The sequence below is a fragment of the Aulonocara stuartgranti genome (genome assembly GCF_965226115.1).
Source record: "Aulonocara stuartgranti genome assembly, chromosome: 6".
Classification (NCBI taxonomy): domain Eukaryota; kingdom Metazoa; phylum Chordata; class Actinopteri; order Cichliformes; family Cichlidae; genus Aulonocara; species Aulonocara stuartgranti.
In genome coordinates, this window is record NC_138944.1 from 1796341 (window position 1) to 1810023 (window position 13683).

Here is a 13683-nt window from a genome sequence, read left to right on the forward strand (position 1 = left end):
GACTTTAATTCAAGGAGATTATAGAAAATACTAAGACCAAAGACTTGCATTTTAGGTTAACTTGTCATTTTAGATGAACTTATTACTTTAATATTATAAGCAGACAATCTTCATATCAAATGCAAGATACAGACGCAAAGAATAGCTACTAGTGACTACTCTCTACTCAAATGTATGGTAGTGGGCCTATGGCAATGATAAAATGTAATTTTTCTTGCTACATTCTCTTCCCACAAATATCCTCAGTCACACAGCATGAGGGTGCAATGGATGGTTTCATGAAGATTAAACGCTGTCACTAGAGCTAAATCCAGGTAAACACCTCTGTCAATATTTACTGATATAGATTGAAGCAGCTCTTCCTCCTCTTACACCCATGGCTTAAAGACATGTTCAAATAAGGGCATGAAGCCATTCAGAGGGTTTGGCCATCATCAGCCTGCCCTCTATAAAGGTGTCTTCTCCTTGTAGCTGCATCCACTGCAGCAGCATCTCGTCCTGAACAGAGCCTCCAGCATCCCTCAGACCTTTCTCCACCACTGCAGGTAACAAAGGTTTAAACTGGCACAATATTGATTGCAACTTAGAGTAAACCACACAGAATATTTTTCACTACGTTGAAGTGATGAGTAAATTTGTCTCTCTTTAAAGACAGATAAAGTAGAAAACAGGCAGACAGATTTTTTTTCAGTGTCATTCCAGGAGAAAATAAAAGTTCAGTGAAAATCTGCACTGAAAAAATGTTCAGACTAAGACCAAACTCATGTCTGTGAAACTGAGCCTAAAACTCTCATTTAGTCCTGACATCCTGCAGACTGTGAAATATTTTTTGTTTTTTGTTACAGACACTTGAATTTTTAGACAAACATCTCCTGAAAGAGCAGAGCTGTTAATCTGGTTAATTATGGTGAGTTTTGGAGAATAGTCTGCAGATATTTGGACACTGTTATATATTCACTCATCTAATTTTTCCATCCTTGTTAAACCCACTCAGATGGCTGCTCCTTACTGGGTTTCTGTAGCCGTCCTTGTTTTGATGACCGTTACAAACGGTGAGACTGTTATTGACCCACACCAGCTCGCACCAATTGTACAAGACATTCTGAACAGGTGAGTGAACGTTCTGTGAAATACAGAAGAAAATCTGAACATGATGATGATGATGATGTTTACAGCAGCTGTTTTTAACAAACAAACTGTAGCAAGGTGTGAAAATGAATACAGAGTAACATGTGGCTAATATGCTATTAAAAGCTGTATCACACTGTGTTGAGCAGTGCAGTGTCAACTCAAAGGGAAAATATTGTTTACTTCTCTGGAAACACATCCATACACAATACATCCTGTTAGAAAGTCCTCCTGTCCGGTCATGCGTTACCTGTGTAACCCCTGGTCAGCTTCTCTTTCCAGCGCTGTGTGAATAAAACTCTCTGGACTCGAAGTGGGTAGAGCTCAGGCGTGATTTATTCCCCTTTTTGCGGGTCTCTGCAATAACATGGGACATGAATAACCATGGGTTTCAGCAACAGGATTCCGCCCAAACACAGCGAAAGCTTCATTGCTACTAACTATAGGCTTATGATCGTATAGTGGAACTCTTAGTTTTCCCAAATAAATAAAAACAAATATTGATTGAAAAATAAAATGGCAACAATACTTATCACGGAAAATAAAATAGAAACATTACTGCGTTGTGGTTTAGATAACAAAAGAAAAATTAATTCACTTAAATGCACATTCATGTAAATATAAATAAACCAAAGCCAAAATTCCCTTTTACGTACAATAGTAAATGGAACAATGCTGCCATCTACTGGGCAAACTTAATAAGCAATATGTCTTAAACAGAATTAGCCTGCAGCTCAACCATATACATGTTTCAATGTACCTGCAATAACATGGGACATGAATAACCATGGGTTTCAGCAACAGGATTCCGCCCAAACTATTGAGAGAAGTTTCAAAATTATTAGACATGACAGCCTCCTCTAGCTGTTAGCCACTAGCTCCACGTGTCCATTTTTCCTACCGTCTAATCTATTAACTGCAAAACACGGTCATAAACCTGAAATCTACTCAAATACTGCCGTATGGGCAGTTCATGCAATTAGTGCACTGTCATATTAGCTTCAATGAGGATTTTCAAATATGTTTTAAACTCATGCTCTGTGAGAGCGGACGGAGAGGAACTTACCACAGCGAAAGCTTCATTGCTACTAACGATAGGCTTAGGGGGTAGCCCGTTTACCAGTAGCAGACTTCCGCTGCGGATTTTCAAAATAAAAGTTCCAAAATAAACCCATGGTTGCGATCCCAAGTTTAACAGGAATTTAACAACAACAAAACCATATCCATTCTTTTACATCGTTATATACACCCCCCTTAAATTCTGTTAAACTCCAAACCAGTTCAAGGGAGTATCAAGGGCCAGAAACAAAAGAACTATGAACAGCAGGTGCTTCGGGGTAAAATCGATACACTAATATTAATCATTGTCGATACAGAATCCTTTTATATAAAAGTGTCGAGACATTGGGTGGTACCAAGCCCAATACCTTCAACAGACTAGAGAAGATGCCATCTACACCTCCTTAACATCACATATAAGAGCACCCGAAATAATACTCCAAATCACATCCTGGACCACACAAAAAATAAGTCGAAAGATACATGAAACCAAGTCAATTCCCTTAGAGCTAAAACATACCAGTCAGAAATGCAAAAACTGACCCTGAAACAGAAGAAGTTTCCTCAACCTTCTGCGCTGCCATCTCACAAATCAGTCTCTTGGGAGGCCTAACACTTCTCCCATACCTAGTGATAGCTAACCCATCCATGCCCGCCTGAATACTCTGAGGCTGTGTGCAAATAGCAAGATCTAAGTCAACATCAGCCATGGGAACTACAGGAGCCACGGCAACAGGTTCAGAGCCTTGACGGAGAGCAGCATCACTGCTCACGGGAGCAGGCAAGGGGAATTCACTAATGGAGTTTTCAAACACTTCAGCATTAACTTCAGGGGGTGGGTCCTCCGCTGCGATAGAGCCACTGCTGGGGTCCACATCGCAGAGGGAACCTTCAACTTCCACCGGCTCATCATTAGCGAGACCCTGTATCTCTGGCGTTTTCAGCAGCCAGTCCAGTGTCCTGTCATGATGATCCATCTGTGTTGACCTCACAGACCCTTGGTCATCTCCACTGTTCGGGTTCCCTCCGTCCAAGTCAGCACGGGAGGCCAGACTCCCTTCCACACCTAAGCCCAGGAAGTTAACAGGGAGAAGGAGGTTCCTGTGTACAACTCTTTCCTTGCCTGTGTGGCTCTCTCTTATCCTGTACACATTGATCCCAGACCTAACTGACACAACATCATAAGGCGTGGGATCCCACTTGTCGGCTAACTTTCTTTTTCCCCTTTCACCACGATTGGCCAACAACACTCTATCACCTACAGCCAGAGGTGAGCCTTTGACTTTGCGGTTGTAGAGTCTGGCATGGCGCGCTTGCTCGTGAAAAGCGTGGTTCTGGGCAATCTGTGAGGCATCAAACAGGTCTTTCCGCAACCGTGAGACAAACTCATGGTGGCTGATCACATCATCATTTTGCAGCACATGTTGGAACATCATGTCAACAGGGAGGCGTGGGACTCGCCCAAACATGACATAAAAGGGGGCCAAACCAGTCGTCTCATGCACTGTGCAATTGTAGCAGAACGTGAGAGTGCGTAACATCTGAGGCCACCTAGCCTTGGCTGTAGAAGGGAGAGTCCTCAGCATATTCCCAAGTGTCCTGTTGAACCGTTCAGTGACCCCATTGCCCATAGGATGATATGGCGTAGTATGCGATTTCTGCACACCTGCCATCTCTAAGAGGTCAAATTCAAATTCAAATTCAAATTCAAATTTTATTTGTCACACACACACAACCATACACAGTATGACATGGGGGTGAAATGCTTGTAGCTGTACAATGCCCGACCATTAATTAATTAACCATTAGGTCCTTCAACAGTCTGCTCTCAAAGTTTGATCCCTGATCCGAATGAATCCTCTTGGGAAAGCCATAAACACAAAAGAAATCATCCCACAACCTGCGTGCGACATGTTTTGCGGACTGGTTTCGGCAGGGGAAGGCATGTGCCATCTTGGAGAAATGATCGGTTACGACCAGGACATCCACTTTCTTATTATCGCTGAGCTCAGCAGTCCAAAAGTCTATGCACACTAGCTCCATCGGCTCTGACGTCTGGATGTTCTCTAGTGGTGCACAGGCATGAGGTTCAGGTGTTTTTCCAACCACACATCTCTCACACTGTTGAACATGGTTGGTTATGTCTCTCTCCATCCCGACCCAGAAAAACCTCTCACGGGCGAGGGAAAGTGTTCGTGCCTGGCCCTGATGGCCTGCATTATCATGAAGGCTGAGGAGGACTTGAACCTTCAGGCTATCAGGAACAACAAACTGAAAAATCTTCTTACTCAAGCGGTGATGCCTTATCACCCTGTACAGGATGCCGTTCTGTACTTTAAGCTTCTTCCACTGCCTGAGAAGTCCACCAACACCACCTGGTTCTGAAGCTGCTTCTCGCCTCGTAGCCTTCCTTTTTCTTCGCACATAGAAAAGGACTCTGTTTATTGCCTGATCTTGTTGCTGAAGGCTCGAGAGCTGGCTTTGGGGAAGAGGAACGACCGGGTCCACCTCAGGGAGCTGTGATAAAGGTGGGTTGACATTGGTCAAACCATGGTCACACTGCGCACTCAGCACAGCTGACACCTCATCAGCATCGATCGAACCCCTCTCGCTCTGAAGGTCGCACTCAGAAACAGAGTCTGGTGAGTCTGGCTCTGTGTCTTGAACAATGTGGCAATTGTTAGTCAGCCGAAAAGCATCCTGCACAGTACCTCTCACAACCCCGTTGACCTCATCTAGCAACATAAGGTTCTTTCAGCAAACGATGACCAATACATGACTCGACAAATGGTTCACGGCTCAAAGCATCAGCAACTGTATTTCTAACCCCTGGCACATACTTTAGATCAAAATCATATGCCGCAAGCTTCGCCACCCATCTCTGCTCACAAGCATCTAAACGTGGCTTTGTCAAGATGTAGGACAAGGGGTTATTGTCTGTCCAAGCCGTGAAGTGCCTTCCTTTCAGCCAGTGGCTGAACTTGTCACACACGGCCCATTTAAGCGCCAAGAACTCTAGTCTGTGCGCTGGGTAGTTCATCTGAGACCGTGACAATGTCTTGCTGGCAAAGGCAACAGGTCGAGCCACTGTCTCGCCAGGAGAAACCTGTGAGAGTACTGCCCCGATGCCATCAAAGGAGGCATCAACCGCCAGGATGAAAGGCTCACTAAAGTTGGGATGAGCCAGGGTGACAACATTAGCTAGTTCCATCTTGAGCGTTTGAAATGATGTGCGACATGCTGATGTCCAGTCACTTGGTGTCAGAGATGGTTTGGCAGAGGGTTGCTTCCTGAGCTTCTTTCCTTTCCTCCCATGGGGAATTGCCTGTCGTCCCGAAAGTAACCTGAACAAGGGCTTGGCCTTCGCAGAACAATCAGGGATGAAATGTTGGTAATAGAGGATCATTCCTAAGAAGGACCGGATCTTCTTCTGGGAGGGAGTCACACCATCGCTCTCCATAAGCTGTTCTTCCCTGATGTTGGTAATGGTGTTAACCTTGTCCGGATCAGTTCTCACACCATCCGCACAAATGACATGTCCAAGAAATCTAACTGACCTCTTAAGAAGATGGCATTTCTTAGGGGCCAGCTTAAGGTTGTGACTCCTCAACCGAGAGAAGACCATCTCAAGACGCTGAAGGGCAGTTGCCTCGTCAGGCGCAAACACCATCAAGTTGTCCAAGTAACAAAGCAAGCTGCTGAAATTCTCGTCACCAAAGATCGACATCATCATTCTCATGAATGTCGCCGGACTGTTCGACAGACCCTGAGGCATCCGGTTGTACTCATGGAGACCAAAGGGCGAGGAGAATGCTGTGTATTTCTTGTGAGGCTCGTAGAGAGGCACATTGTAAAATCCAGAGGTCAAATCCATTGTTGAAAAGAGAACATTTCCACTGAGAGCAGCCAGGGCGTCGGCTTGGTGTGGCAGCGGGTGCGCGTCTTTAACAGTCTTTGCATTGAGCCATCTGAAATCAGTGCAAATGCGCAGGCTGCCATCCTTCTTCCACACCAAGACCAGCGGCGATGCATACTCACTGTTCGACTTCCGGATTATGTCCCTTTCTTCCATCTCATTCAGAGCAGTTCTTAGCTTCTCATACTGACTCGGCGGTACTCTGCGATAAGGCAAACGAAAAGGCTTCTCATCCACAAGGTGTATTTTGTGGACAAAATCGGTAGCTTCTCCACAGTCCATTCTATCCTTAGAAAAGATAGACTCATACTTTTCCACAAGCTGCAGAAGCTGATCTTTCCATCTGTCAGACACCTCACAACTGTCTAAGTCCAAGTCTTGTAGTCCTAGTCTGTGCAAGAGTTCCTTCCTTTGTTCAACAGACCTTATGGGAACAGAACCCTGTTCAAAAGAGTGGCTGTTAGACATGATCTTTTCAGGGGGAGACAGCTCTTCAACTGCGACACAGGGGTAGACATCAGCGATTTTACAGTTCTTCCTCAGAATCACACGCTTGTTGCTGGGGTTAATCACCTTGAGAGGAACCCATTTGTCACCCCACAATGATGAGACGGAGCGGCCAACCAGGAAGTCTCTGGGTCTACATCGTGACTGTGTAGGCTCAACAATAACAGTGCAGCCTGCTGATAGAGGTGAAGAGGGAGGTAATTTACCCCACACAAGGTGTTCCTGAAGGGGTTCCAGCGTAACACGCTGTCTCAACTTCACTGTGCCAATCTTATCAGGCACCGCCCCTCCTCGCCAACGCTCAACATTGGAAAGCATGGATAAAAACTGTCTACAGTCATCATTGGTGACATCACCTGAAATAGATACAAGCCTCCAATACTCATCCGTATTCTTCATTACATGAATCAACGACTTAATAGCGTTACTGCCAACAATCATGTCGTCACTTTGGCCTGGAATAACCAGCGTGGGGATGAGCAGCTTGAAACCATAAAGAGTCACTTCCAAATCACAAACTGCTTTAGGTTGGAACTGGTGACCCCCAGCACCAACAACAACAATGTCATTAGCTGGTTCGAGCTTCAGATCAGGGCAGGACTGTAAAAGCCGCGTAGCAGTAGCCTCACTAATAGAGCACGACATAGAGCCACTGTCGATCATGGCTCTCAGTGAAACTCCGCCCACAGTCCCCACAGTCGTATAAAACAAACTGTCAGATTTCTTAATTCTTTGCGTCATTTGGAAGACAACTGTCGTACCAGGTGGCGAAGTGGAGCACAGAGATTCATACATGGATCCCAGGTCATCGCTGTCGCAAGTGGGAGAGTCACTCAGATGATCCACACTTTCCTCCCTCAAATGTGGATCAACTAGTTTTCCGACCGTCAAGGGGCAGAAGACGACGAGGATCCAGGACAGGCACGCCTGGTGTGGTCAGGTGAGTGGCACAGAAAACAGAGTTTGTGATCTCGGCAGTGCATGAAAGCTGTGTGAGACATATCATGACAGACGGAGCAGGGCTTATCATGTAGGCCCTCAATCCTGGAACGTCTGGAGTTAGGCCGCGTGGTCAAACCAGGCTGAAAGGATCTTTGCAGAAGAACCTTCTCAAGCATGCCTATGAGCCGCTCCAAAGTAGCTGAATCTGTCGACTGTGGCTGAATGTGCTTCTCTGTTGGCTGGACAGGCAACGCTGTTGATATCTGCTGCGCATTCACTGCAACTCTCTCGGCCGTCGTGCTGCTTGAGTTCAACGTTCCTCCAGAGTGGGACTCACACAGGATTTCCTGGACCTCATTGGCTGTCCATTTATCAATTGTCTTTGATCTAAAGATCATGGCAAGCTCAGGGGAGGGACAGTTTTTGATGAACATTCGGGTGACCTCAGTGCTGGGGCTACCCAATGCCTGTCCTCGTTCCTTCAGGCGCTCAACAGCAAGATCAACAGCACGGTGCAGCCTAAGCCAATAATCGAATGCACTTTCGCCTTTCTCTGGGAGAGTGGTGTAGAAGTCTGCCAGTGGAAGAGGTGAGCACTGAGCAGAGTCAAAGTGTCTCCTCAGGATTCCAAAAATAGCCTCAGGATCACGTGTGACATCTACGACACTGTTTCTAATGCCAACCTGGACCACATCCTTAGCCTTGCCTCTCAAATGAACAAGAATCTCCTCAGCCTGTTCTTCGGGTCTCAGACTCCCCAGCTTTATAAAGGCTCTCATCAGATCCTCCCACTCTCTCACAGAAATGAGATCAGAACCATCCCCTCTGAAGCATGGTGGGTCCTTAAGCTTCCTGTGGGACACAAACTGCACCAGCGCAGCATCAACAGCAGATGTAGATGACACAGCATGGAAAGGTGTGGCCGTAGGTGCAGGTAAGGGGGTACTAGCAGACGGGCTGAGCTGGGTTAAGATACTCTGCGCTACTCTCTGACCAACCAGTTGGATCACATCCCCCATCTGACTCACAATCTCCGTGGCAATAGTATCTGGGTTAGGAGAAGGTGAACTGTTGTTCTGAGACGTGTGTGACACATGGCTAGGGGGAGGGACAACAACCCCTTCACTGGACTGGGGCCCTGGGATCCCCTGACTATCCCCCCTAACAAAACCACGCCCACTAACAGGAGTGTCATAACGCAAACGCAAAGGGGAACATAACAACCCCCTACCCCTACCAACAACATTAGGAGTACTCGATCCCTCCTTTGTGATGTCCATCACAACAACTAGAATAAAACAAAAATGCTATATATGCTCCTTTTTTTTTTTTTTTAAATGTGTCAGAAAGAACAACAATGAATCACAAACGTGCAGCGCTGAAACTGGCCCACGTTGCTGAGAGGAGTCCACCGTCCAAACACTCGATTGACGGCTCACGGCACCAATGTAACCCCTGGTCAGCTTCTCTTTCCAGCGCTGTGTGAATAAAACTCTCTGGACTCGAAGTGGGTAGAGCTCAGGCGTGATTTATTCCCCTTTTTGCGGGTCTCTGCAATAACATGGGACATGAATAACCATGGGTTTCAGCAACAGGATTCCGCCCAAACACAGCGAAAGCTTCATTGCTACTAACTATAGGCTTATGATCGTATAGTGGAACTCTTAGTTTTCCCAAATAAATAAAACAAATATTGATTGAAAAATAAAATGGCAACAATACTTATCACGGAAAATAAAATAGAAACATTACTGCGTTGTGGTTTAGATAACAAAAGAAAAATTAATTCACTTAAATGCACATTCATGTAAATATAAATAAACCAAAGCCAAAATTCCCTTTTACATACAATAGTAAATGGAACAATGCTGCCATCTACTGGGCAAACTTAATAAGCAATATGTCTTAAACAGAATTAGCCTGCAGCTCAACCATATACATGTTTCAAAGTACCTGCAATAACATGGGACATGAATAACCATGGGTTTCAGCAACAGGATTCCGCCCAAACTATTGAGAGAAGTTTCAAAATTATTAGACACGACAGCCTGTAGCTCAGGTGGCAGAGCAGGTCAGCCACTAATCAGAAGGTCGGTGGTTCGATCCCAGGCTGCACCCTGGCTGCATGCCAAATATCCTTGGGCAAGATACTAACCCCGTGTTTGCCTACTGGTGGTGGTCAGAGGGCCCGGTGGCGCCTGTGTCCGGCAGCCTCGCCTCTGTCAGTGCGCCCCAGGGCAGCTGTGGCTACTATGTAGCTGCCATCACCAGTGTGTGAATGTGTGTGTGAATGGGTGGATGACTGAATGTAGTGTAAAGCGCTTTGGGGTCCTATGGACTAGAAAAGCGCTATACAAATGCAGGCCATTTACCATCTAGCTGTTAGCCACTAGCTCCACGTGTCCATTTTTCCTACCGTCTAATCTATTAACTGCAAAACACGGTCATAAACCTGAAATCTACTCAAATACTGCCGTATGGGCAGTTCATGCAATTAGTGCACTGTCATATTAGCTTCAATGAGGATTTTCAAATATGTTTTAAACTCATGCTCTGTGAGAGCGGACGGAGAGGAACTTACCACAGCGAAAGCTTCATTGCTACTAACGATAGGCTTAGGGGGTAGCCCGTTTACCAGTAGCAGACTTCCGCTGCGGATTTTCAAAATAAAAGTTCCAAAATAAACCCATGGTTGCGATCCCAAGTTTAACAGGAATTTAACAACAACAAAACCATATCCATTCTTTTACATCGTTACACCTGCATGGGAGGAGCGTCATCCCAGCAGTTGACGATAGAAACTATCAGTTGAGAGCGTAGTCGGAGAGTAACGCTGCTGCAGACAAGTTATGGATGCATAATCAGTGAAAGAGATGTTTATTTTATTTCTTATTTGCACTAATTTCAGAAGCACATCCCTACACACCAGCTAGAGTGTGTGTTCAGTGTGTGCCAGTTATAAATAAAGTTCTTTAATACTGTGACATCGTTCCTTGTCTCTGACCGGGCCTTATTACCAGGGAACAGTGCAGAATCACGTTTCAGAGAGATCCTGTTATGGGATGTTACAGCATCTCTCACGTTAAATAATAAAGAGAACACCAAACAAGATTAAGCATGAGCAGAAACAGATACCATGAAAGGATTATCATAACAACATTACAGGATGGCATAAACAGAATTATAGCCAATTTAGCTTAAATCTCTCATTTGTGGGTCAACATCACCCTCTAGTGGACACAATTGCTCACTCAAATGCTGCTATGGTTACGGGTGCACACTCTGATTGGCTGATGGATTGTTTCTACCGTCATGCTCCTTCCGTGCAGGTAACGCCTGACCGGGCAGGGGGACTTCTTAACACATCCTTTCTTTCAAGGCTACCATTCCTGTGACCGCTCGCTTACTTGATCAGTGGTGTGATGTCACAGCATACGTTCATTCACAGTGGAACTGTGCCCCCTTGTGGTGACGACTAACATACTGCGTCCCAGTTAAACAACAACAACAATAATGCACTCCAACACGTTTCAAAACCTGAGTACACAAATCGAATATCTCATCACACTGGACTCTAACACAGATCAGCCTTCTGTTTAACTCTGTCCAAACTCTCAGGGAAACAAACCAACACTGTTGTGGTTTCATGTAAATCTTTCCAAGTGAAATCAACATCAAAACTGTGTTTGTGTCTTTTGGCAGGTACACACCTAGCTACAAAGGTGCAAACAACAACAGGTCAGTAACAAAGGTCACTTTAATCTGCAGCACAGTACTTACAGTGTGCTTTATAGTAACGTGGCAGAAACAGAGATCATTAGAGCTACATGTAGAAGCAGAGACTGAAAGAACAAATGCAGCATTACATACTCACTGTTATTCATAACTGGATGTTTAAGTTGTTCTCAATTTCAGGGCTTAAAAAAATCCAAAAAAAGAAATAGACTGGTTTCCTCAGCAAAATGAGACTAAACTCACTTTGTCTGGTTTAATACTCTGGATACTTTAATCTGCACGTTATAAAGAAAATGTTTTACAGGTGAATATTCTCTGTTTACTTCGACAGACAGTTTCCCATGTTCAGTGTGGCCGTGAGCGTCCCACGCAATAAAGACAAGTTTGATATGAACAAAGTCACTGATGATGATGGTGAAGCTGTGAGGACGAAGATTCTAAACTGTGACGTATACATAGGTAACAGAGTGGTGGCAGCCACAGTGCTGAGATGGCCCAATGTTCGATATCAGTGTCCTAATGCTCCTGTACAGTGGCCTGATGTTTTGAAAGGATGCCGTGGAAAGATAAACACATGGGCTGATATTAAAAAATTTAATTGTGAAAATGAAATCCTGTTTGCTCAGGCTGCTCATGCTGAGTCCCGAACCCTGGACTATTTCAAAGAAAACGACAAAATTAGGAAAAACTCCAAAGATGATCTGATGGTTTTCTACGTCCGTGACTCCCCATGTGGTGAAACATGTACCGACCCAGGGAATACTCGGAATATTCTCAGTAAAATACCAGCGATAACGAACTGGAAGAATTATGTTGTTGTGTTTTCAGATGTATTTAGACCTGATAATAATAATAATAATCCTAATCGTGTGAATGAACTGCGTGGATCACTTGAGAGGCTTGGGTACGCAATCGCAGAAGAAGGGACAAAGGAGGAAGGTAAAAAGTCAAATGGTCTAAAGCATATATTCCGATGCTACAGGCAGCAAAATATGGATGAAATGAAGTGTCTTATCTGCAATACCAATGGTGCTGTTGCACTTAAATGTATTTCAAATGTTTAGCAACCAAGGGGAGAAAGAGAATAAGACCAAGAAGAAGAGTAACATGCAGAGAGGAAGATCCATCCATGTCTAACTTTTAAATGTGTGTGTTCGTCACAGCAAGATTAACATGTGCTCCTGAAATCACAGCTGCATCGTGCACTCTGGTCATTCTGGTCCACGATACTGTCGGCGCCTCTGATTGTGTGAACTGAAACACAAACAGTGTGTGGAGCGAGTGTAATCCATTTATAGCCTCTGATACTGTCTCTGATTAAAGCTTAATAAGCTGCATTAAAACATGTCACAGCTTGGATCTGGTCTGTCCTTCTTTCAAAGCTCGATGTTGTATTTTCTGTTTCTATGATTGAATATGAAGTTTGAGGTAAAGATGCTGCAGGTTTCCTATTCATGGGTCACTCCACAGAAACTCTGTCATACAAACTGTCAGGTCCCAAATTTGAAAGCCAACACGATAACCTCCTCCAGCCAGCGGTGTGGAGATCCAGCTTTTTAGATCCAATTACAATCAAATCACTCAAAAAGATCCTATGGAAACAGCAGAGTTATTGAAACAGAATAAACAGAATCACATGAACACTGAAACATTACAACACACAGCAAAGCAAGCTGAGAAAAGCCCGAGTGTAGAGCCCCGATGTCACCTCTGACCCTCCATAACTCCTGCAGCTGCTGATGGGTAACTTCCCCTCGTCATCCAGACAAAAACAACAGATGCAGGTCAGGGGTCGGGCCGGGCACCATCTTCAGGTGGGCCAGCTTTGCTTTGTCACAGTCGGCCATAACATGAAGTTACACATCAGTTCTAATTATTAAATCTCACTACAAGCAGTGCAAATCAACAGGTGGCATAAACTTATCATATACATGTGAATAATACTTGACCAAAGTTTATGGGTCATGACACAAACCATTTGATAGCTGTTCCCAGGACTGCGCTCTTCTGGACAGAGATCTCCGATGTTGTTCCCGGGATCTGCTGGAGCCACTCGCCTAGCTTGGGAGTCACCGCACCTAGTGCTCCGATTACCACGGGGACCACCGTTACCTTCACCCTCCACATCCTCTCGAGCTCTTCTCTGAGCCCTTGGTATTTCTCCAGCTTCTCGTGTTCCTTCTTCCTGATATTGCTGTCATTGGGAACCGCTACATCGATCACTACGGCCGTCTTCTTCTGTTTGTCTACCACCACTATGTCCGGTTGGTTAGCCACCACCATTTTGTCCGTCTGTATCTGGAAGTCCCACAGGATCTTAGCTCGGTCATTCTCCACCACCCTTGGGGGCATCTCCCATTTTGACCTCGGGACTTCCAGGTTATACTCGGCACAGA

General features: G+C 45.1%; 1 protein-coding gene and 1 long non-coding RNA gene across 8 annotated transcripts; one reads left to right on the forward strand and one right to left on the reverse strand.

Annotated features, from left to right (window-relative positions):
- Nucleotides 1-241: 241 nt before the first annotated feature.
- On the forward strand, nucleotides 242-12644 carry LOC309708016. Of its 3 annotated transcripts, XR_014277148.1 has the most exons (6): nucleotides 242-314; nucleotides 472-545; nucleotides 846-907; nucleotides 995-1110; nucleotides 11255-11290; nucleotides 11619-12644. It is a non-coding gene; the product is annotated as an uncharacterized lncRNA (long non-coding RNA). The 3 variants fall into 3 exon arrangements; XR_014277149.1 differs by lacking the exon at nucleotides 242-314 and having other exon boundaries at nucleotides 436-545; XR_014277150.1 differs by lacking the exon at nucleotides 242-314 and having other exon boundaries at nucleotides 496-545; nucleotides 862-907.
- Nucleotides 449-10306, reverse strand: LOC309707982 (uncharacterized protein). 5 transcript variants are annotated; one of them, XR_014277140.1, is made up of 7 exons: nucleotides 10134-10306; nucleotides 9506-9562; nucleotides 8923-9089; nucleotides 1889-1945; nucleotides 1379-1471; nucleotides 1010-1123; nucleotides 449-539 (listed from the first exon to the last, which is right to left on the reverse strand). XR_014277140.1 is itself a non-coding variant. In XM_082535648.1 (3 exons), the coding sequence occupies exon 3, from the start codon at nucleotides 8830-8832 to the stop codon at nucleotides 7498-7500; it is 1335 nt and encodes a 444-aa protein (XP_082391774.1). In that variant the 5' UTR covers nucleotides 8833-9089; nucleotides 9506-9562; nucleotides 9969-9987; the 3' UTR covers nucleotides 5922-7497. The 5 variants fall into 5 exon arrangements, 1 of the variants encoding a protein (XP_082391774.1); XR_014277141.1 differs by lacking the exons at nucleotides 449-539; nucleotides 1889-1945 and having other exon boundaries at nucleotides 1043-1123; XR_014277143.1 differs by lacking the exons at nucleotides 449-539; nucleotides 8923-9089; nucleotides 9506-9562; nucleotides 10134-10306 and adding an exon at nucleotides 2195-2802 and having other exon boundaries at nucleotides 1043-1123.
- Nucleotides 12645-13683: the final 1039 nt, after the last annotated feature.

Coding starts and splice junctions, on each gene's coding strand:
- LOC309707982 (XM_082535648.1), bottom strand. CDS start 8,832: ATGGACATCACAAAGGAGGGATCGAGTACTCCTAATGTTGTTGGTAGG.